General features: G+C 48.8%; 1 protein-coding gene across 5 annotated transcripts; it reads right to left on the reverse strand.

Moving 5' to 3' along the window:
* Positions 1–2,308: 2,308 nt before the first annotated feature.
* Positions 2,309–18,052, reverse strand: LOC120393501 (zinc finger protein OZF-like). Of its 5 annotated transcripts, none has more exons than XM_039518091.1 (3): positions 17,922–18,052; positions 5,975–6,088; positions 2,309–4,002 (listed from the first exon to the last, which is right to left on the reverse strand). In XM_039518091.1, the coding sequence occupies exons 1-3, from the start codon at positions 18,010–18,012 to the stop codon at positions 2,489–2,491; spliced, it is 1,719 nt and encodes a 572-aa protein (XP_039374025.1). In that variant the 5' UTR covers positions 18,013–18,052; the 3' UTR covers positions 2,309–2,488. The 5 variants fall into 5 exon arrangements, with proteins under 5 accessions (XP_039374025.1, XP_039374024.1, XP_039374026.1 ...); XM_039518090.1 differs by having other exon boundaries at positions 2,309–4,005; positions 17,922–18,048; XM_039518092.1 differs by lacking the exon at positions 17,922–18,052 and adding an exon at positions 9,759–9,813 and having other exon boundaries at positions 2,309–4,005.
* Between the last annotated feature and the right edge of the window lie 5,936 nt (positions 18,053–23,988).

The raw sequence follows: 23,988 nt of genomic DNA on the forward strand, positions 1-23,988 counted from the left end.
TTGGCAGCAGAGGTGGGATCAATAGGTGTTTAGGCCTCCCATTAAAGACCCTGTGGAAATCAGTCCCTCAGAACAGCACTCAGCCATACAGCTGAAAGCAGGCAGAGAGGGAGAAAACACTGTAAATTTCACTTGCTCCAATTAGCATAACAAAAGTGATGATGGTTTTGTAATATTTAGACACACATAAAGATATAGTTAGCTGTAGATTTAAGGGTTTTTTCAAGTATTACACAGGGATAGTTTAAGGTGACGTGAGCCACAAATCCAAAATGGCGGCTGCATAATTTTACATCAGAAAATCAAATTGGAGAACTTAGGTAGAGTTGACCAATAGTGTGTAGGCAACTAGGGTGAAGTAAAGTTCAGCAGGGTGAGATTAAATTCACTCCCAGAGGGAAGTCAGGTGAGAAAGAGGTTCCTGCCTGGGTCCGGCTCAAATGACAGGTAACGCTGATTGGCTGAACAGGTATCACCCCACCAGGAGGGCACTATGGTAATAACTGGTACTGTGTGAGCAACCAATCAGAAAAGGGTCAAAAATCATATATAAGGCAAAGCGCTGACAGGCTTCAGTGCGGGTGTGTAGTGAGCAGAGAAGAGAAGATCGAGAGAGCGGAGCGGATAGAAGCGAGGAAGAATCCTTCTAGAGCTGAAATCACCGAGATGAGTCAGAAGGAAAGTACGGAACTGATTAAGTAAGGAATAACTCTCTTGATTATAAGGAAATAATGGTTAATAAAGCTGGATGCCTGCATCTGAATGGATTTTACCCCACTTAGTCTGACTGATAACCATTCATAGTATGTTATTACTTAATAACGTTATGTAATGTATGTGTGTGTAAGGGATCTGTATGTTACATTGTAATAGGTTTGGTAAAATATTGCAACATTTTATAAAGGCTTTATACATATGTATAAGGGTATTGTATTGTGCAACATTGTATCTGCTACATGGGTCATGTAGTGTATTGTGTCCCTCTAACGTAGCTTGTGTTGCATTGTATTTTCCCTTAATTAGTGCAATTAATTGGTTTGTTTAAATAAATGTTATTTGTTTTCAAAGAATTACTGCTTGAGCGTCAATCCTTGGGGAGGGCTGTAGCCATATCTTCCCAGGAGTTCACAGAACTAGTCTGTTCAGAGGAGTCCTCTGAGGGTTAGAGACTAACTCCCGGATAAAAGCTAGGCAATTCCTCTAGGGTGGGCCGCCTCCTGTTACCCACTGAGACACACCAAATTGGCAACACTTTGCAGTTATGGAGAGGCCATTATTAGGGTGCCCTGGGTTCAAATTTTGGGGGTAACAAGATCCCTAGGCCTTTAGGCCTCCCACAAAGGCCCCTGCTATTGGGTGGATCAGAATATAGAAGATGGGTGGGGTCAGTCTAGACTAGGAAAAACAGGGGAGTGTCAAAGGAGATTTGCTAGCTAATCCCAACCACTTTTCCCACCAGCGACAACCTTGGAGGCTGATGCTCCAGAGTAGAGGTGGGATCCCAAGACCTTTAAGCCTCCTACAAAAGACCCTGTAGAAATCAGTCCCCCTCAGTGGTGCTTTCTGAATGCAGAGGAGGCAGGGAAAAGAGGCGAGTGATAAGACACAGCACCTCTCTTCCCTGTACTGTCCTCTATGACCCCTAATGATTTCCCCAGGACCCTCTGCTTCCCACATCCACCAATCCCCCAATTTCCTCCCCAAAACCCAGCCCTCCTGGTCCCTTCACATTTGATTCCCCGGAACCCAGCACCTCAGGGGATTTGGGGAGGGGAAGAGTTGCCATTCCCAGGGACAGTCTCCCTGCAGGGACCAGGCTCTAGGTAATTGGGGGAGCCTAGCCCAGAAATTGCTGGAAAATGGGGGTGTAGGGGCAGGTGTCCAGAGTGAATGTGAGGCCTGGCCCAAGTATCCCTCACCTAGTCTCCATGGAAGAGGCATAACCTCTGGGAAGGAGGTGGGGGGGGGGATACTTCATCCAGGCAGAGGGAGGTTCTGAAGGAGTTTCTCTCTCCCTCCTCCCAGCAGGTTGGCAGGAAGGCCCGGCAGTTCAGCAGCCAGGGCTGCAGCAGGGAGGAGGGGCTGACTGGGACATCTCCTCCTCTGCCTGGGCTTTGCTGAGACCAGGCAAAGCAGGAGGGTTCTGACCAGCTCAGGGTCAGCTGCTGCTGGAATCTGCCCCCAGACATGGGTGGCTGGATACCTGGGAGCCAGATGCCCCTGCTGGGTGTGGGAATTAGGAAATGGAATTTTACTGTGGCCAGGTCTAGTCAGGGCACTGAGAGAAGTCACTGATGTGAGCACCAAATGAAGCTTCTGCCACTTTCAAGGCCTTTATTCTGTGAGTTATCACATGTGAAATAATGCGTGAGCTCAGACTGACTTTTTTCCTGCAGTTATTGAAGCTTTTCCTATCATCCAAGCACTTATAGGGTTTCTCTCATGTGAATTGTCTGATATGAAGCAAGGTTTGTCCTTCGAATGAAACTTACCCCACAGCTGAGGCACTTACATGATTTCTCTCCTGATGCTTTGAGCTCTCACTGAAACTTTTCCTATTCTTTCCTGTGTGCACTCTCCAATGCGTATGAAGATTTGAGCTCCGATTGAAACTTTTCCCACAGATCAAACATTTATAGGGTTTCTCTCCTGTGTGGATTCTCCCATGGTTACTAAGGTCTGAGCGGCGACTGAAGCTTTTCCCACACTCCAAGCATTTATATGGTCTCTCTCCTGTGTGGATTCTCCCATGGTTACCGAGGCCTGAGCGGTGACTGAAGCTTTTCCCACACTCCAAGCATTTATACGGTCTCTCCCCTGTATGGATTCTCTCATGGCTAATAAGGCCTGAGCTCTGACTGAAGCTTTTTCCACACTTGAGGCATTTATAAGGTTTCTCTCCCGTGTGGGTTCTCTGGTGTATAAGGAGAACTGATTGTGCACTGAAGCTTTTCCCACACTCAAGACATTTATACGGTCCCTCTCCTGTGTGCACTCTTTGATGGGCAGTAAGATTTGAGCTCCCATAAAAGCTTTTCCCACAGTCCAAGCATGTATAGGGTCTCTCTCCTGTGTGGATTCTGCTATGGTTAATAAGGCCTGAGCTCTGACTGAAGCTTTTCTCACACTCCAAGCATTTATATGGTCTCTCCCCTGTATGGATTCTCCCATGGTTACCGAGGTCTGAGCGGCGACTGAAGCTTTTCCCACACTCCAAGCATTTATACGGTCTCTCCCCTGTATGGATTCTCTCATGGCTAAGAAGACCTGAGCGGCGACTGAAGCTTTTCCCACACTCCAAGCATTTATAAGGTTTCTCTCCCGTGTGGGTTCTCTGGTGTATAAGGAGAACTGATGGTGCACTGAAGCTTTTCCCACACTCAAGACATTTATATGGTCCCTCTCCTGTGTGCACTCTTTGATGGGTAATAAGATTTGAGCTCCGATAGAAGCTTTTCCCACAGTCCAAACATTCATAAGGTTTCTCTCCTGTATGAGTTCTCTGATGTATAATAAGGGTTGAGAGTACACTGAAACTTTTCCCACACTCAAGACATTTATAGGGTCTCTCTCCTATGTGCACTCTCTGATGGGTAGTAAGATTTGAACTCTGGTTGAAGCTTTTCCCACAGTCCAAACATTTAAAGGGTCTCTCTCCAGAGTGGATTCTACCATGTTTAATAAGATCTGAGCGCCGACTGAAGGTCTTCCCACATTCCAAGCATTTATATGGTTTCTTTTCCTTGGGATTTGTCTGCTGAGCTGTAGTTTCCAGGGGATTCTTGCCTCGTCCCCCACATTCAATTACGTCATTCACTTTCTTCCTTTGGCGGTTTCCCAACTTCCTCTCTGACCTGTGCCGATGACTCCAGGCTTTTCTCTGTTCCAAGCACTGAGAAAAATTCCCTTCGGCTCTTCTCAAAAACCTCCTCTGCAGTTCCACTTGGTCAGGACCTTCCTGCTGTGGATTCCCATCCTCGTTCTCACTCATTGTCTCGTCACCTGCTGAGGAAGAGAGAAAGTCCAGGCATGGGTCATTGCCTGGGTTGGTAGAAAGGAAGGAAAGGGGAATAGCAAAGAGAGAAAACACAATGCAAGGTGTGCACCTGCCTCTTGTGGGCATGTCTGCGGTCTTTATCCTCTGGTGACCCCTTTCAGTGGTTCTCAGGTGGTTTCTTCAACAACTCAGCCCTCCGGCAGTCACACACCGTGTCTGCGTGTGAACCAGAACAGGCCTCTTTCGGGGCACACAGTCTATCATGGCCTAGCCCAGTACCCCTCTGGTGCTGTTTCTCTAGCCCTGCCTGGGCTGTCTTAAAGTAGTCTCAGCCCTGATAGAGAGCTGTATCCCCAGGGCTTCCCCCTTGGAGACACTACTTTCCCTGGGTCCTCCCCAGGCTCAGTCCTCACCCAGTCCCTTCAGCCAGCCAGGAGCCCCTCAATGCTCCTCTGGTCTCTGCTTGCAGACAGTCCTTAGCTCGGTCTGAGCAGCCAGCCAGGAGCCTCTCACTCCCCCGGTCCCTGCCCCCACTTAACTGTTGTGCTGCAGTTCCCTCAGGCAGCTGGGCATGCAGTCCTTTTCCTCCAGCTCCCAGTAGCAGCTCAACCCAACAACTCTCTCTCTGCTTTGATCTACATAAGAACATAAGTGATCTCTCTCCTGCCATCCATCTCCATCCTCTGACGAACAGAGGCTAGGGACACCATTCTTACCCATCCTGGCTAATAGCCATTTATGGACTTAGCCACCATGAATTTATCCAGTACCCTTTTAAACATTGTTATAGTCCTAGCCTTCACAACCTCCTCAGGTAAGGAGTTCCACAAGTTGACTGTGCGCTGCGTGAAGAAGAACTTCCTTTTATTTGTTTTAAACCTGCTGCCTATTAATTTCATTTGGTGACCCCTAGTTCTTGTATTATGGGAATAAGTAAATAACTTTTCCTTATCCACTTTCTCAACATCACTCATGATTTTATATACCTCTATCATATCCCCCCTTAGTCTTCTCTTTTCCAAGCTGAAGAGTCCTAGCCTCTTTAATCTTTCCTCATATGGGACCCTCTCCAAACCCCTAATCATTTTAGTTGCCCTTCTTTGAACCTTTTCTAGTGCTAGAATATCTTTTTTGAGGTGAGGAGACCACATCTGTACACAGTATTCGAGATGTGGGTGTACCATGGATTTATATAAGGGCAATAATATATCCTCAGTCTTATTCTCTATCCCCTTTTTAATGATTCCTAACATCCTGTTTGCTTTTTTGACCGCCTCTGCACACTGCGTGGACATCTTCAGAGAACTATCCATGATGATGCCAAGATCTTTTTCTTGACTTGCTGTAGCTAAATTAACCCCCATCATATTGTATGTATAGTTGGGGTTATTTTTTCCAATATGCATTACTTTACATTTATCCACATTAAATTTCATTTGCCATTTTGTTGCCCAATCACTTAGCTTTGTGAGATCTTTTTGAAGTTCTTCACAATCTGCTTTGGTCTTAACTATCTTGAGCAGTTTAGTATCATCTGCTGTTCCTTTTCATATGCTCCCCCCCCAGGCCCTGATTGGTTGCTTCCTGTGCAGCCACTCTAGCCTGCTCGGAGGACCTCTTTACTGCTCCCTTCCTGGGATGAGTGTGGCAGAGCCCTGAGATCTCCAGCAGGGGGCCCTTGGGCTTAGTCCACCCCCTCACACAATAACTGTTGGAAGACTGAGAAATTGGATTCTGCCTCCACATCCCATCCAAACACTCACAGGGAGAAGTGAAGTCAGGGAGAAAACTCCTGACAGCTAACAGGGTGAGTGGGAAGTCATGAGCAATATCTGCCATGATACAACACCTGCTGACCACAGCCTGACCTGGGTGAGATGAGGCAGAACCAAGTGGGGTCACACCACATTTTGAGGATTTTCAGCCTTTTCCTCCATTTGCCAGATAGTTTCTGTGTCTGTGTCACTGACTCCTCACCTGTGCAGGTACCTCTTGGGATCTTCCTTTCCTTGGAGTCCTGGAGATCCGGGACCCATGGCTCTTCTGCTGCTTCCAACTGGACAATCAGGGCAGGTTTGGGAATGGGGAGTCCTGCTCAAGGGTGAAATCAGGTATAAGCACAGTGCACTGAGGACTGGGGCAGTATTTGTCACAAATTTAGTTTAAACTGACCTCATGATTTGCTGGGGGGCTGTGGGATCTGAACAGATGGGATCATGGTCACTGAGCCCCTGTGGGAGGGGCAGATCTCTTGGGGAGGGGGAAGTTGTCACACCCTCATTAGGCGTGTTCAGGATCTGTGTGTTCTGGGGGACTTACTGAAGCTCTGTAACAAACAGCTCTGATGTTAAACTTGTTGACTTGAATTTATGGGCTAGTTTATTATGGGTCGCCAATGGTCTGACCAGAAAGTATTTAGGGTTTTCTCCCAATTCAGGCTACAGGGTTAGAAAACTCAGTTCAACATCATGAGAGAACCCTCCACTTGTGTGGCAAAGACACTTATACTGAGGAGAATATCAAAATATTAAGATCATTACAATAAATGCTATTAAACACAGAGTCACGAAGTAGTAATGCAATTCTATGGCACCTTGGGGGTAACATTTCTATTCTAAAAGACTACGCAAACTAGCATACTCACACCTTTCCCTGAAGACCTGGGAGTGGGAGACAGAGGACCAGCCTCATCTCCGGCATCCCTGATGAATTCAATGGTCCAGCCTTCCCCAGTTGGTAGGGATCAGGGTTGAGTGTTGAGTAGCTTCGCTATATTGAGCTGATAGCTTGATAGAATATAGGAAAGAGTGACCCCTCTGCACGGTTGTTTAACCTCGTATAGGGTCCTGGCCCCATTCTACCTACTATGCCCAAATATCATTTCCTCATCCAGATAAATCTTCCGGTACACTTACTCTTAGGCCAGGGGTCGGCAACCTTTCAGAAGCGGTGTGCCGAGTCTTCATTTATTCACTGTAATTTAAGGTTTTGCGTGACGGTAATACATTTTAATGTTTTTAAAAGGTCTCTTTCCGTAAGTCTATATTATATAACTAAACTATTGTATGTAAAGTAAACACGGTTTTCAAAATGTTTAAGAAGCGTAATTTAAAATTAAATTAAAATGCTGATCTTTTATGCCGCCAGCCTGCTCAGCTCACTGCCAGCCTGGGGTTCTGTTCACCTAGGCCGGCAGCGGGTTGAGCAGGGCCTGCGGCCGGGACCCCAGACCAGGGGCGGGGAGGTTTCAGGGGTCAGGGCAGAGGGCTGGGGGAGGGGGTTCAGGGCAGAAGACTGGGGTGGGGGCGGTTCAGGGATTAGGACAGAGGGCTAGGGTGTGTGTGGGGGGGTTCAGGGCAGAGGGATGGGGCGTACGGGGCGTGCAGGGCAGAAGGCTGAGTGTGTGTGTGTGGGGGGTCAGGGCAGAGGGCTGGGGTGCTCAACCTATAGGGGTGCTCCCAGCCCCCTGCCCTGAGCGGCTCAGGGCAGGGGGCTGGAAGGGATGTGCCCTGTTCCACCCCCTTCCCCCAAGCTCCATCCCTACCTCTCGCTGTCTCCTCTACGGAGCTGCGTGCAGGCTGCCGCTCTTCCTCCACCCCCTTGCTAGGGCCATCAGCTGATCGGCTCAGGGACGGAGAGGGGGCGGGGCAGGAAAGCACCACACTGGGGGAAGAAGTGGGGGACGGGGAGGCTTGGCTGCTGCAGAACAAAGCTTCTGCCTCCTGCCTCTGCACGGACGAGCGGTGGGCTAAGTGGGGCTGGGGACCGGGACCACGGCAGGCAGCTGCGTGCCGCTCAAAATAGGCTCGCGTGCCATATTTGGCACGCATGCCGTAGGTTGCCGACCCCTGTCTTAGGCTAACATATCATGACATGTACTCATATGCATTGGTATTGATTATCTCATCCCCAAAACCATTACCTCTGGCCTAAATCATGACTTCCGTGTTCTGTGGTGTACCTTGTGCTTACTAGTCTATTCAGTTCTTTCTTTGGTTCCCCATCAGGCCCCCAAAGTCAAAAGCGGTAACCGGTAGGCCATTTATCTATGTCAAAGGTTACAAACACTTATACTAACTTGCTCTAGCTAATCATACAGGATAGGTTCCCTGCATTACAGCCAGCTATTATGGGTAACATACTGGAATTCAGCATAAACCAAACCCAAGAAAACAAAATAATCATACCACTGAAGAAAACACATTATGCAATACACAAGCTAGCAAACTGGCCTTATGGGCTACAAACTCCTGCCTATGTCTAAACCTACAGAGCCCACACCCTCCCCATAAAATCATAAAATATCAGGGTTGGAAGGGACCTCAGGAGGTCATCTACTCCAACCCCCTGCTCAAAGCAGGACCAATTCCCAATTAAATCATCCCAGCCAGGGCTTTGTCAAGCCTGACCTTAAAAACCTCTAAGGAAGGAGATTCCACCACCTCCCTAGGTAACACATTCCAGTGCTTCACCACCCTCCCAGTGAAAAAGTTTTTCCTAATATCCAACCTAAACCTCCCCCACTGCAACTTGAGACCATTACTCCTTGTTCTGTCATCAGGTACCACTGAGAACAGTCTAGATCCATCCTCTTTGGAACCCCCTTCAGGTAGTTGAAAGCAGCTATCAAATCCCCCCTCATTCTTCTCTTCTGCAGACTAAACAATCCCAGTTCCCTCAACCTCTCCTCATAAGTCATGTGCTCCAGCCCCCTAATCATTTTTGTTGCCCTCCGCTGAACTCTCTCCAATTTTTCCACATCCTTCTTGCAGTGTGGGGCCCAAAACTGGACACAATACTCCAGATGAGGCCTCACCAATGTCAAATAGAGGGGAATGATCATGTCCCTTGATCTGCTGGCAATGCCCCTACTTATACAGCCCAAAATGCCGTTAGTCTTCTTGGCAACAAGGGCACACTGTTGACTCATATCCAGCTTCTCGTTCACTGTAACCCCCAGGTCCTTTTCTGCAGAACTGCTGCCCAGCCATTCGGTCCCTAGTCTGTAACAGTGAATGGGATTCTGCCGTCTTAAGTGCAGAACTCTGCACTTGTCCTTGTTGTTGGAGCCAGTCCCATGGATGGAGCTAGTCCCATGAAGGGCGATGCACAGAGATACTGTCTGTGAGTGAGAATTAATGCAGATAAGACAGCGGTTCTCAAATTCTGGGTCAAGATCCCAAAGTGGGCTGCGACTCCATTTTAATGGGGTCCCCAGGGCTGGCATCAGACTTGCTGGGGTCTGCGGCTGAAGCCAAAGCCTGAGTCCCCCCAGTCCAGGGCTGAAGTGAAAACCTGAGGTGTCCTCCCCCTATCCGGGGCTCAAGCCAAAGCCTGAGCCCCTCCACCCTGGGCTGAAGGTGGGATTCAGTCTCAGGCTTTAGTTCCCCCTCCCGGGGCCGTGTAGTCATGTTTGTTGTCAGGAGGGGTCAGGGTGCAATGAAGTCTGAGAACGGCTGAGAAAGGATAACGCACTGCTTCTGCACCCACGAGAGCTGGAGGGATGGGTGTGAATTAGCATGTCCATCCAGTTCACACAGGAGACTGGACTAGATGACCTCTTGAGGTCCATTCCAGTCTTATGATTTTATGATTCCCCTATCCCATTGGAGGGGGTTTGCAGGTAAGTGGCTCTCTCACATTGGAACTGTGGACTATGTGATCCACTCCGCTCTAATCTAACTGACCAGGGAAGAACCTGACCAAATGGAGAAATGCAGACCCCATTGCTTCAAATAGCTGAGGGGACAGGAATCCTTACCCAGCGAGGTCACAGTTTCATAATTCTCCTGCATGACGTCCCTGTAGAGGGCTCTCTGATCGGAGTCCAGCAGAGCCCCCTGCCCCGTGGTGAAATACACGGCCACCTCCTCGAAGGTCACCGGCATCTGAAACAACAGGTGCCCCCCACTCAGTGCCTGCAGACCAGCCACAATCCCACTATTCATGGGGGAAGAAGCACAACACCCGGACAGCTCTGGGAGGGCAAGAGGAGCACAATCCCACCCCACCCTGCCCAGAGAGGCCAGAAGGCCACTCAGATCAGAGAGTAGGAGAGAGCTCCTTGTCCTCCCAGCAGATGGAGGAGGGCAGGATCTTCTCATTTACCGCACACCTACTAGGCACAGTCTGATGTGGGAGGCACAGCTCAGTGCAGGGAACAAGGACAGGAATCCCAGCACCTCCCACTTGTGTTTCACTGCAGTCTCTGCCCAGGGGGTTCAGGCTCTAGCACTTTGCTCTGTTTTCCCAGCCATGTCCAAGCGGGGATCTGTTTCCTTTTTCAGAAATGGGGGAATGTTTAGCCCCCACACCCACAAGAATGGGCCTGTTCATAAAAGAGCCCCTATGCTGAGCATGTCCCAGCAGATTTATCACATCCTGTCCCCCTCCCTGCCTCACCTTGTGTATTTCCTGCCCCTCCCCCTCTACCTCAACTCTCCCCAGAATCCCCTACCTGAGTTGGATCCACCACAGCCATTTCCCTGCCCCGGCCCCTAGGAAGATGGGACTATCTGGAGCGATATGGGGTCGTTATTCTGCAGCCTGTCAGGGTGAGAAGAGCAATTGGCGAGGTTTCTGGAATCGCGTTAGTCTATTTTACACCCCAATTCCCCCCAGGCTCTTTAAAGAACATAAGAACGGCCCTACAGGGTCAGACCAAAGGTCCATCTAGCCCAGTATCCTGTCTGCCGACAGTGGTCAGTGCCAGGTGCCCCTGGGGGAATCCCAGAGGGAATAAGCAGAACAGGGAATTATCAAGTGATCCATCCTCTGTCGCTCATTCCCAGCTTCAGGCAAACAGAGGCTAGGGACAAATCCCTGCCCATCCTGGCTAATAGGCATTGATGGACCTATCCTCCATGAATGCATCTATTTTTTTTTTAACCCTGCTATGGTCTTGGCCTTCACAACATCCTCTGGCAAGGAGAGCCACAGGTTGACTGTGTGTTGCATGAAGAAATACTTCCTTTTATTTGTTTTAAACCTGCTGCCTATTAATTTCATTTGGTGACACCTAGTTCTTGTGTTATGATAAGTAGTAAACAATACTTCCTTATCTACTTTCTCTATACCAGTCATGATTTTATAGACCTCAATCATATCTCCCCTTAGCCATCCTTTTCCAAGCTGAAAAGTCCCAGTCTTATTAATCTCTCCTTATACAGAAGCCGTTCCATACCCCTAATCATTTTTGTTGCCCTTTTCTGGATCCTTTCCAATTCCAAAATATCTTTTTTGAGGTGGGGTGACCACATCTGCAGACAGTATTAAAGATGTGGGTGTACCATGGATTTATATAGAGGCAAGATGATATTTACTGTCTTATTATCAATCCCTTTTTTGATTATTCCCAGTATTCTGTTCGCTTTTTTGACTGCGGCTACATGAGTGGATGTTTTCAGAGAACTATCCACAATGACTCTCTGATTTCTTTCTTGAGTGGTAATAGCTAATTATTTTATATGTATAGTTGGGATTATATTTTCCAATGTGCATTACTTTGCATTTATCAACATTAAATTTCATCTGCTCTTTTGTGGCCCGGTCACCCAGTTTTGAGATCCTTTTGTAGCTCTTCACAATCTGCCTGGGTCTTAACTATCTTGAGTAATTTTGTATCATCTGCAAATTTTGCCACCTCACTGTTTACCCCTTTTTCCAGATCATTTATGGGGCATAGGTGCCGACTCCATGGGTATTCCGGGGCTGGAGCACCCACGGGGAAAAATTGGTGGGTGCTCTGCACCCACTGGCAGCTCCCCATCCCATCCCCCCTCGCCCCAGCTCACCTCTGCTCCGCCTCCTCCCCATAGCACACCGCGGCTCCGCTTCTCCATCTAGCTCCCAGCGCTTCCCGCCGTGAAACAGCTGATTCGTGGCAGCAAGCACTGGGACGGAGAGGGGAGGAGGGGAAACGTGGCGCGCTCGGGGAAGAGGTGGATCCGGGGTGGGGATTTGGGGAAGGGGTTCAATAGGAGCAGTGACTGGGTGGAGTTGGGGCAGGGATTTTGAGGAAGGGATTGGGATGGGGCAGGGCAGAAGGGGACGGGGCAGGTTGGGGTGGAGGTACGGCGGGGCCAGGAGTGAGCACCCACCAGGGCCTGGAAAAGTTGGCGCCTATGCCCTGGGGGACACCATTATTTACCTCTCTCCATTCTGAAAACTGATAATTTATACCTACCTTTTGTTTCCTATCTTTTAACCAGTTACCAATCCATGAGAGAACCATGGCAGCTTACTTAGATTTTCAGAAAGATTGTGACAAGGTCCCTCAGCAAAGGCTCTTAAGCAAAGTACACTATATTCATTGGATCCCCTTTGTCCAAATGCTTGCTTACCCCCTCAAAGGATTCTAGTAGATTGGTGAGGCATGATTTCCCTTTACTAAAACCATGTTGACTCTTCTCCAATAAATTATGTTCATCTATGTGTCTGACAATTTTGTTCTTTATTATAGAGTCAGCCAGTTTTCCCAGTACTGAAGTCAGGTTTACAGGCCTGTAATTGCCAGGATTACCTCTGGAGCCCTTTTTTTAAAATTGGCATCACATTAGCTCTCCTCCAGTCATTTGGTACAGAAGCTGATTTAAATGACAGGTTACAGACTACAGTTAGTAGTTCTGCAATTTCACATTTGAGTTCCTTCAGAACTCTGGGGTGAATCCCATCTGGTCCTGGTGACTTACTGCTGTTTAGTTTATCAATTTGTTCCAAAGCCTCCTCTAATGATACCTCAATCTGGGACAGTTCCTCAGATTTGTCACCTTAAAAAAAAGGCTCAGGTTTGGGAATCTCCCTCACATCCTCAGCCGTGAAGAGAGATGCAAAGAATTAATTTAGTTTCTCTGTAATGGCCTTATCGTCCTGAGTGCTCCTTTAGCATCTCATAAGAACAGTCATACTGGGTCAGACCAAAGGTCCATCTAGCCCAGTATCCTGTCTACTGACAGTGGCCAGTGCCAGGTGTCCCAGAGGGAGTGAACCTAACAAGAAATGATCAAGTGATCTCTCTCCTGCCATCCATCTCCATCCTCTGACAAACAGAGGCTAGGGACACCATTCCTTACCCATCCTGGCTAATAGCCATTAATGGACTTAACCTGTATGAATATATAACCCTGTTATAGTCCTAGCCTTTACAGCCTCCTCAGGCAAGGAGTTCCACAGGTTGCCTGTGCAGTGTGTGAAGAAGAAATTCCTTTTATTTGTTTTAAACCTGCTGCCCATTAATTTCATGTGGTGGCCCCTAGTTCTTATATTAGGGAACAAGTAAATAACTTTTCCTTATTCATTTTCTCCACAGCACTCATGATTTTATAGACCTCTATCATATCCCCCCTTAGTCTCCTCTTTTCCAAGATGAAAAGTCCTAGCCTCGTTAATCTTTCCTCATATGGGGCCCTCTCCAAATCCCTTATTATTTTAGTTGCCCTTCTCTGAACCTTTCCTAGTGCCTGTATATCTTTTTTGAGATGAGGAGCCCATAGCTGTATGCAGTATTCAAGATGTGGGTGTACCATGGATTTATATAAGGGCAATCTTGATCATTCAGTGGCCCCACTGGTTGTTTAGCAGGCTTCCTGCTCCTGGTGTACTTAAAATTGTTTTTGTGATTACATTTTGAGTCTTTGGCTAACTGTTCCTCAAATTCTTTTTTGGTCTTCCTAATTGTATTTTTACACTTCATTTGCCAATATTTTGCTCCTTTTTATTTTCTTCACTAGAGTTAACTTCCACTCTTTAAAGGATGCCTTTTTGCCTCTCACTGCTTCTTTTGCCACAGTAGCTCTTTTTTGGTTCTCTTACTATGTTTTTTAATTTGGGGTATACATTCAAGTTGAGCCTCTATTATGGTGTCTTTAAAAAGTTTCCATGCAGCTTGCAGGTATTTCACTTTTGGGGCTGTACCCTTTTATTTCTGTTTAACTAACCTCCTCATTTTTGTGTAGTTTCCCTTTCTGAAATGAAATGCTACAGTATTGGGCTGTTGTGCTGTTTTTCCTGCCACAGGGATATGAAATTTAATTATATTATGGTCACTATTACCAAGTGGTCCAGCTATATTCACCTCTTGGACCAGATCCTGTACTCCACTTGGGACTAAATCAAGAATTGCCTCTCCTCTTGTGGGTTCCAGGACCAGCTGCTCCAAGAAGCAGTCATTTAAGGGGTCAAGAAACTTTATCCCTGCATCCCGTCCTGAGGTGACATGTACCCAGTCAATATGGGCATAATTGAAATCCCCCATTATTAGTGAGTTTTTTATTTTAATAACCTCTCTAATCTCCCTGAGCATTTCACAGTCACTATCACCATCCTGGTCAGGTGGTCAGTAATATATCCCTACTTCTATAGTCTTATGGAATTATTATCCAGAGAGACTCTATGGTACAGTTTGATTCATTTTTACATCATTTGATTCTATGCTTTCTTTCACATAGAATGCCACTCCCCCACCAGCACGACCTGTTCTGTCCTTCCAATATATTTTGTACCCTGGTATTACTGTATCCCATTGATTATCCTCATTCCACCAAGTTTTTACATCAATATCCTCATTTAATATGAGGCACTTTAGTTCACCCATTTTATTTAGTCTTCTACCATTGGTAAATAAGCACTTTAAAAACTTGTCTCCTATTAGCTGTCTGCCATTACACGATGTAATTGAATGGGACTCTTTTTATCTGACTGTTTCTGATCAGACCCTGCCCATATTTTATCATTGTCCATCCTCTCGTCCTCACTAGGACATAGATTCTCTATGAATAAATCCTCCCCAAGGGACGTCCGAACCACATTCTCCTTTAAACTTGTTGGCTTTCCCCCAGCCCTTAGTTTAAAAACTGCTCTATGATCTTTTCAATGTTGAGTGCCTATAATTTGGTTCCATTTTGGTTTAGGTGGGGGACCATCCTTCCTGTATAGGCTCCCCCTTTCCCAAAAGTTTCCCCAGTTCCTAATAAATCTAAACCCCTCCTTCCTACACCATCGTCTCATCCACGCATTGAGACCCTGCAGTTCTGCCTGTCTAACTGGCCCTGCACATGGAACTGGGAGCATTTCAGAGAATGCTACCATGGAGTCCTAACTTCAATCTCTTACCTAGCAGCCTAAACTGGCCTCCAGGACGTCTCTCCTATCATAGAATCATAGAATCTCAGGGTTGGAAGGGACCTCAAGAGGTCATCTACTCCAACCCCCTGCTCAAAGCAGGGCCAATTCCCAACTAAATCATCCCAGCCAGGGCTTTGTCAAGCCTGACCTTAAAAACCTCTAAGGAAGGAGATTCCACCACCTCCCTAGGTAACACATTCCAGTGCTTCACCACCCTCCCAGTGAAAAAGTTTTTCCTAATATCCAACCTAAACCTCCCCCACTGCAACTTGAGACCATTACTCCTTGTTCTGTCATCAGGTACCACTGAGAACAGTCTAGATCCATCCTCTTTGGAACCCCCTTTCAGGTAGTTGAAAGCAGCTATCAAATCCCCCCTCATTCTTCTCTTTTGCAGACTAAACAATCCCAGTTCCCTCAGCCTCTCCTCATAAGTCATGTGCTCCAGCCCCTAATCATTTTTGTTGCCCTTTGCTGAGCTCTTTCCAATTTTTTCACATCCTTCTTGTAGTGTGGGGCCCAAAACTGGACACAGTCTCCAGATGAGGCCTCACCAATGTCGAATAGAGAGGGAGACGTCATCTGGAGTACTGTGTCATTGGTACCTACATGTACCACGACCACCAGCTCCTACCAAGCACTACACATAAGTCTGTCTAGATGTCTCGAGAGATCTGCAAACTTCACACCAGGCAGGCATGTCACCATGCAGTTCTCCCGGTCATCGCAAACCCAGCTCTCTATGTTTCTAATGATTGAATTGTCCATTACTAATACCTGTCTCTTCCTAATAGCTGGAGTTAGCTCCCCCGGAGAGGTATCCTCAGTGCGACAGGATACCACAACATCATCTGGAAGGAGGGTCCCAACTATAGGATCGTTTCCCTCTGCTCCAGTTGGATGTTCTCCTTCTCTGGGACTTTCATCCTTCTCAACAGCACAGAGGCTGTCAGACCGGGGGTGGGACCGTTCTACTATGTCCCTCTATGTACTCCTCTGTCTCCCTCAGCTCGGCCACCCTGGTCTCCAAAGTCCAGGAGCTCCTTGCACCAAATGCACACATACACCGCCTGCCCATAGGACAGGTAATCATACATACAAAGACTAAACTGTGAGCAGGGTGTGACCGAGAGGAGATATTTGCCTTGTAAATTCTGAGCCCTTTGGGGGAAGCCCCCTGCTCACCCACCCCCAATGCTGGTATAATCACGTCTAGGGAAAAAAGATTCCCACTGGCTGCTGGGTGGGGCAGCCCCTCCCCCTCTCCTCCCCCATGGGCTGGGGGAGCTGCCATTGTATCTCCCCCATCCCTCTCCCTCCTCCTGCCCTTTGGCTCTGCCCTCCCCAGCCAGTCTCTGCTTGCTCCATATTCTCCCTCCAGCCTCCTCACAGCCCCTCCCCACATCCCCCCTTTTCTTCCCTTTATCCGACACTCAGAGCTTCCCTCTAGTCCAGCTCTGCTCCCCTGAGCCCCAGAATTCTCCCCCTGCCCGGATTCCTGTGTTCCCCCAGCCTCCCTCCAGCGCCCCACATCCCCCTGACCCCCTCCTGCATCCTTATTCCCCCTCCTGCCCCCTGCATCCCTGTTCCCCAATTCCTGCCCCCTCCCACATCCCCCTTCCCCCTCCTGCCCCCTGCCACATACCCCCCTCCCTGTTTACCTCTTGCTGCCCCTGCACACCTCGGGGCTGGCGGCATCTTTCCCAGGCCGAGGCAGGGGATTGCAGCCAGCCTTGCGGGGAGCAGCCCAGGGCACCACTCCCTGGGGGGGGGGTGTCTCTCACCTTCCCCCTGAGCGGAGCTGCCCTGGGGCTGGGGGGGCTCTGCCCTGGGGGAGGCTCCCAGAGAGCAGTGGGAAGGGCCCGGCTGGAGACTCCCTGCTCCCGGCTGCAGCCCCCCAAGCTCCAGGCTCCCCAAAGCAGCTGCCGGGCTTGGGGGTCTTGCCTGCCTGCCTGAGCCCAGAGACCCTACCAGCGGCTCCTGGGTCCTAGCGACCAAGGGATTCACCGCAGCCCTGCCCCAGAATCCCACCACCCCCGGGCTCGGGCAGCTTCTCCCGGCACTAAGGGGCGTCGGGCAGAGAAGCCAATGGAGCCCTGGGCGAACAGAGAAGAGACAGTCCCATGGTCAAGTTCAGGATCCTGACACAAGGAAGAAAGGAGAGCAGCAGAATATGGACCCTGGACTTCAGAAAAGCCACCTGACTCGGGTAGAGGGGTTCCCAGCGGTGCCTTCACAGGCAGGGAGAGGTGCTGGGAGACTGCTCAGCAAACCCACGGCTGGGGTTCGGGTCACCTGGCTTCCACCTGCCTCCGTGCGAGGGAGCCTTGCCTGTGTCAGCTGGGGGGGGAGCCCCTCCCCTCCCCATGGGCGGGGGGAGCTGCCATGGTATCTCTCCCCATCCCCCTCCCTCCTCCTCCTGCCCTCTGGCTCTGCCCTCCCCAGCCAGTCGCTGCTTGCTCCATATTCTCCCTCCAGCCTCCCCTCCCCACATCCCCCCTTTTCATCCCTTTATCCGACACTCAGCGCTTCCCTCGAATCCAGCTCTGCTCCCCTGAGCCCCAGAATTCTCCCCCTGCCCGGATTCCTGTGTGTTCCCCCAGCCTCCCTCCAGCGCCCCACATCCCTGGACACCCCCCTGCTGACCCCTGCTCCTCCCTCCCAGCGCCCATCACCCTCCTCCGTCTCCGGCTTCCCCTCCGCACACCCTGGGGCTGGCGGCAGCTTTCCCGGCCCGGGGATCGTAGCCAGCTCCGCGGGGAGCAGCCGGGGGCACCGCTCCCTGGGGTGGGGGGGGTCTCACCTTCCCCCCGAGCGGGGCCGCGCTGGGGCGGGTCCGGGGCAAGGCAGACAAAGCCCCCGCTCCGAATGCCTCCTGAGCGTGCACTGAGCATGCGCAGTAACAGCTGCTGTGGCCGCTGCCCTCCTAGTAGGAATGTGCTACGCGCAGCACATTCCGATACTTATAGCTGTCCCCGTGCCCACGGGGTAACTGCTGCCCCCTCTGCCCCTGCCAGCGCCTCCCTCCTGGGCTTAACTCCGCCTCTTCCCCCATTCCTGATTTTACCCTTTACCCCCTCTCCTAATGCTGCGTCCAGCTGCTTGACCCCCCCAGACCAGTACATTTCCACCCCCTGCTCCCGTTCGCCCCCTTTGCCACTTTTTAACCCCTGTCAAAAGCAGAATCCTAGGGGTGTAAGGGCAGGGGGAAGGGCAGTGGCTTCAGCAGGTGAACTGAGCATGCTCAGTAGGCCCTCAGTAGCACATTTCTACGGGAGCAGTATCCTTCCTTACACCGGGCGGGGCAGAGGGGGTGACGCTTCCCTCGGTGGGAGGAGCCACCTGTCGCGTTTCAAAAATTGGGCGGGGCGGGATTTCCCCTCGCAGGATGCTGCATGTCAGCGCGGAGCACAGGGCAGCTTCCCGGGGCTGGGGTCTTAAAGGCGCCGGGGTCCCCATTCCCAGCCTGTCTCTGCCTAGACACCGCAGCGCCTGTCTTGTGTAACGGGCTGAGGTGCCACGTTACTGCTACAGGAGACTTAATGCTGTGGAATATTCTAACTACACGCCCGCCCTCAAGAGTCTCTTATCATGTCTGCATGAAGTCACTGCAGCTCCTCGCTTTCTTATATATTGCTAAACAAACGCCCTTCCAGAGCCTGCACCCCTCCCACACCCAGACTCCCTCCCAGAGCCCCCATCCTGCACCTAAACTCCATCCCCGAGCCTGCATCCCTTCCTGCATCCCAAGCCCTTGCCCCAGCTTAGAGCCTGCACCCAGCACCAAAACTCCCTCCCAGAGCCTGCACCCCACACCCAAAACTCTGTCTTTAAATGCTTGTCAATTTGGACCCCAAATTTGATGGAGCTGCAAACTTCTCTGGAAGACATGGTGGAGTACAAGCTTTGATCAGAGAAAAGTGTAGCCCTAATCTCTCCTATATACACTGCAGAGGCCATCTACTCCAACTAATGCTAGTACAAGCTGCAGACTCTTCAAAAGACATTTTAAAAGCTATACATGTAATGTCTTCATTGTATTCTTTTTTCAGCAAGAGTCCAAAAAGACTGAATATCTTGGAAAATATAGAAGATACACTGGGACTGAAGTTCAAATTAGTCCAACCTGGGAAAACCCTCTGGCTTTCTCATGAGTGATCTTTGGCTGTTGTCTTAAAATTACTCCAGCTGTTATTACTGGCTTTGGAAAGTATCTACCAAGATGGGATGGATCTAAGTAGTAAGCCTGATGGATTACTTTTGCTACTACGTTCAGAGACTATTGCCATTCTCTCTTGTAAGTCTACTGTTGAAACCACTTGGGTCATTAAACCATGCCATCCAGGCATCTGCTACAACAGTAGTAGATGTTTGTCCAGCAATAGAAGCTACATTTGGATCAAGCAGAGAGCTATCCATTGAAAAATTACTAGAAGAAGCAAAGACTTCAGTCCAGAAGTTGACTAATGATGGCAATTATATTGAATCCTTAGTGAAGAGGACCAGAAGTGTTTGTTAAGACAAGTGAAAAAGTACAGAGACTTGATTCTTAAAAATCTACAACAGTGACTTCTAGATTTCTGGTTGGTGACTCTCTCCTCAGTGGGACTGAGTCATCTATCTGCCACCCCAACTGAGACTCATCAAGCCCTTGGATCACTACCCCTTCCTGCTTCTCCACGTGGGCACCATTCATACTGCCAAGAATGATCTTGAGTGGATCACTGCAGACTACGTGGCTCTGGGAAGAAGGATAAAGGAGTTTGAGGTGCAAGTGGTGTTCTCATCCATCCTCCCTGTGCAGGGAAAAGGCCTGGGTAGAGATTGTCAAATTGTGGAAGTCAACGCAGGTGGTGTCGGAGAGAAGGCTTTGGATTCTTCGATCATGGGATGGTGTTCCAAGAAGGAGGAGTGCTAGGCATAGACGGGCTCCACCTAACGAAGAGAGGGAAGAGCATCTTCGCAAGCGGGCTGGCTAACCTAGTGAGGAGGGCTTTAAACTAGGTTCACCGGGGGAAGGAGACCAAAGCCCTGAGGTAAGTGGGGAAATGGGATACCGGGAGGAAGCACAAGAAAGAGAGTGCAAGAGGGGAGGACTCTTGTCTCAGACTGAGAAAGCAGGACAATCAGCGAGTTATCTTAAGTGCCTATACACAAATGCAGGAAGCCTGGGAAACAAGCCGGGAGAACTGGAAGTCCTGGCACAGTCAAGGAACTATGATGTGATTGGAATAAGAGAGGATTGGGCCAAAAGAAACCGGATGAGGTTCAACAAGGACAAGTGCAGAGTCCTGCACTTAGTACGGAAGAATCCCATGCACTGCTACAGATTAGGGACTGAATGGCTAGGAAGCAGTTCTGCAGAAAAGGACCTAGGGGTTACAGTGGACGAAAAGCTGGATATGAGTCAACAGTGTGCCCTTGTTGCAAAAGGATGGGTGAGATGGAAGACTTTGGAGGGTAACGTTCTGCTACCAACATGGGAGGGCAGACCCAGCCCTTCCTTGTGCCCGGCTTTCCTTGCCAGTTAGTCGCCATAAGCTATGAATGCAAGCTGCAAAATCAAGCCACGGACTCAATCTATGTTCAGGACTGGTAACTACACAGCAGCTGCAGAACATCTGATGGATGTGTGTGTGTATATATATATATATATATATATATATATATATATATATATATATATATATATATATATATATATATATATATATATAGGTATTAGTTATTGGTCATAAATCAAATTGTGTTATAATAAATGTGGCATCTTTGCCTTGCCCCCTGAAACGATCCTGTGTAGTTTTGTCTGCATAACACCTGCAGCCAGGCTAAACAGGCCTCCGCACCTAACTACATTCCTGAGCCTCCCACAAGGGCCCAGCCTGTGTCACCAGATACCCCAGGCCCAGGGACCCAGCCCGAGGTGGAGGAACCAGACCCCAGGTCAAAGTCTGTGATAGTGGTTGTAGATCCAGTTCCTGGGACCCAGCCAGAACCAGCCCAAGAATCGGAACTGGCAGAGCAGCCAGCATCAGAGGGCGCCATGGAGCCTGCCCTTCTGTCTGATCCTGTACTAAGGGCCCCAGACCTTTGACCTTTCATCATAATCACAGATGTGTCCAAGCTTGGTGTAGGAGCAGATTGCAGAGCTCAGGAAGGACCAGATTAACAATTCCATCCTGTCATGTTTCTCAGCAAAAAAAATTTCTGAGAGGGAAAGCCAATGGTCAGTCTCAGAAAAAGAATGTTATGCCATTGTGTATGCTCTGGAGAAGCTACGCCCATACATTTGGGGATGATGTTTCCAATTGCAGACTGACCATGCCGCACTGAAGTGGCTTCACACAGTCAAAGAGACTAACAAAAAACTTCTTTGGTGGAGTTTAGCTCTTCAAGGCTGACTTTGAGATACAGCACATTTCAGGGGCCTCTAACAAAGTGGCTGATGCACTCTCCCAGGAAGGGTTCCCAAGATGAGCTAGGCAAAAATGTCCCTGTATTCTAAGTCATTTTCTTTTCTTTTCTGAGCTCTTCCCCAGAGTGGGGTGGGGGGTGAAAGGAGTTGAGGGTACCCCACCGGACGGAATTTCCCAAGTGCACCTTCCTGGGCTCTCAAAGGGGTTCTGCACTTGGGTGGTGGCAGCATCTACCCATTTTTGGTCAGAGAAAAGTTGTACCTTGGAAGTTTAATACAAGTCTGGAGTAGCAAGTATTAATTTTGGAAGTTCTTGCAGGCCCCCACATTCTGCACTTGAAGTGCCAGGGTGGGAATCAGCCTATGACACACATCAACAAAAGTTACACAGAAACAATGTGAGCCATACATCAACATCCAGAAAACCAGGCAGCATTTGAGTGTCACAGCACAGAGAAGCTTAGGAAGAAGGTTCTTGACTCCTCCTCTCCTCAGCTGGAATTTTATACTCTGCAGAGCAAGGGAATTGGGACAAGCCATTTGATGTACTCACAAGCCCAGCATCACTTGATACAGTACTGCTCTACCAGAGCTCAGCACTAACCAACTGTAATATAGGAGCACACTCAGTTAGTCCTTTTGCCCTCCCCTCATCCCCATAGATGCATCTGGGTGGTGATGGAACCAAACTAATGAACTGTAGCTTCTAAAGGTTAAAATCAGAATATGGGATGCAGTGGACTAAGGTAGCCATCCAGGCCTATGATGAACAGGGTTACATACTCAGCTGCTTGTGGAAAGGTTGATGGGTTGAATCCATCCAATGTAGGAACATTTCACAGATGAGTTTTTAGGTGATTTTTAAGAAGATGCTCTTCCATTCCCATCTAGCTCCATTTGTCTCTTCAGTGAGCCTTTCTTCTTCCCTGTAGAGAGATGGAGTGACAAGCCCTCATCTGCCTGAGTCCCAGTGAATCTGTAGCACATCGAGTGGTGGTGGGAAAGGGGGAGGGGTGTGTGTGGAGGGGGTCTGTTTGATGGGGAAGAAGGAACAGAAAACAAAGGAAAACTGAGAGTTGGCCCCAGAGAGATTCCCCACCAATACAGGGAGATTCCCTGCTGCCCAGCATCACCAATTTTAGGGAAGAACCAACTGGAATTGCCTTTGGGAAGCTGCCTTTAATCACTCAGGTATAAAATCATTATTCAGTTTGAGATAAGATTACAGCATCCACAACCCCAGTGTCACAACCTTTGAAATCACTTGGCCCTTATATTTTGCCATCCATAGAAATACCGGGAGGCAAAATAAATCCCTTTTCAGAGCCAATGAGGACTGAGAAACCATGGGGGCTTTTCATTCCTTGGGCTCTGGCACCATCGTGTGCCCATTTCATTTTACTCCTTTAAATTAAAAGCTTTATTTTGCAAAGAAGTATTCTGTCCCCGCAGAAGACAGGAGTGTAGGCTGCATTCATTACATATAAAGATAGAACTATTCCCAAGGCACCAAGAGCCCAGCCTGGCTTTTTTGGTGCTGCTACTGACACTACTCAATCCCAGTGCTCAATTGCTGCTGCTATCTTCCAGGCCCTTGTGTTGGGGGTGGGGGAGGTTGAAGCCCTTTCCCTCTGAAATGCCTAGCTTTCATAACTTTGAGGGACTTCAGCTGCCCTTTGTCCTATGAAACCCTCCACCTCACTCCCAGCCCAGTTTCTATTCCTCAGGAATCTTCTCTGAGGAGTTGGACATTGCAGGAGGCTGGGTCCCTGTTTACCTTTTCTCTCTGACTAGGATACCCCAGGGTACCTAGAACTGGGTGTCTGAGAGCCATGGGCCTGTGTGGAGCTGTTACTCACCTTCCCCTCCTTTGGTCACATCTCTCATTGAATCCAGCATTTTTACTGGCCATCATCATCATCATTCAAAACACATTTCACTTGCCTTCTGCTCCCACAAAGAGAACATGTCCCTGCAACGTATAAATTGCCTGTGTCTCTATGATCTAAGCACTGACTAGCCCTCCATTTCCTTGGCCTTCAATCTGGCAGATGGAAACTTTCCTTGCAGGCCTCAGGGATTCCTCCCTTCTCCTTCATCAGATACCATCATCCTTTGATGATCGGTATCCCTATGATCACCCTTATTTCAAGACCATGATCATTTTTGTACAAAGTATGTCTTGTGACCTATCATTTGAAAACTCATAATTTGCTGATCATTATTTCCCTAGTAACATATGTGGGGCAACATTGCATGTAAAGTTATAAGATTGACCTCTATGATATTGTTGAGATGTTCCAAGTTTAGAAAAACAGCCACAAACCAGTGCCTCAGAGATAAAAGGCAAAGTGATGCCAAAGCCAGGTGTCAACAAAATTGAACGGACTATCACCTGGTTAAATGGCCATTCTTTGGCAAGAAAAAGAGTTTGAGTGGGAAATCTACCTTTTGG

Source organism: Mauremys reevesii, unplaced genomic scaffold (genome assembly GCF_016161935.1).
Source record: "Mauremys reevesii isolate NIE-2019 unplaced genomic scaffold, ASM1616193v1 Contig21, whole genome shotgun sequence".
NCBI lineage: Eukaryota > Metazoa > Chordata > Testudines > Geoemydidae > Mauremys > Mauremys reevesii.

What these genes read in the sequence shown, in the direction of transcription:
- LOC120393501 (XM_039518090.1), bottom strand. Translation starts at nt 18,012, where the DNA reads ATGCTCAGTGCACGCTCAGGAGGCATTCGGAGCGGGGGCTTTGTCTGC. An exon ending in CGGCCCCGCTCGGGGGGAAG is followed by an intron (nt 6,089 to 17,921) that starts GTGAGACCCCCC and finishes ACCCTTGAGCAG; the next exon opens with GACTCCCCATTCCCAAACCT. An exon ending in CCCAAGAGGTACCTGCACAG is followed by an intron (nt 4,006 to 5,974) that starts GTGAGGAGTCAG and finishes TCTCTTCCTCAG; the next exon opens with CAGGTGACGAGACAATGAGT.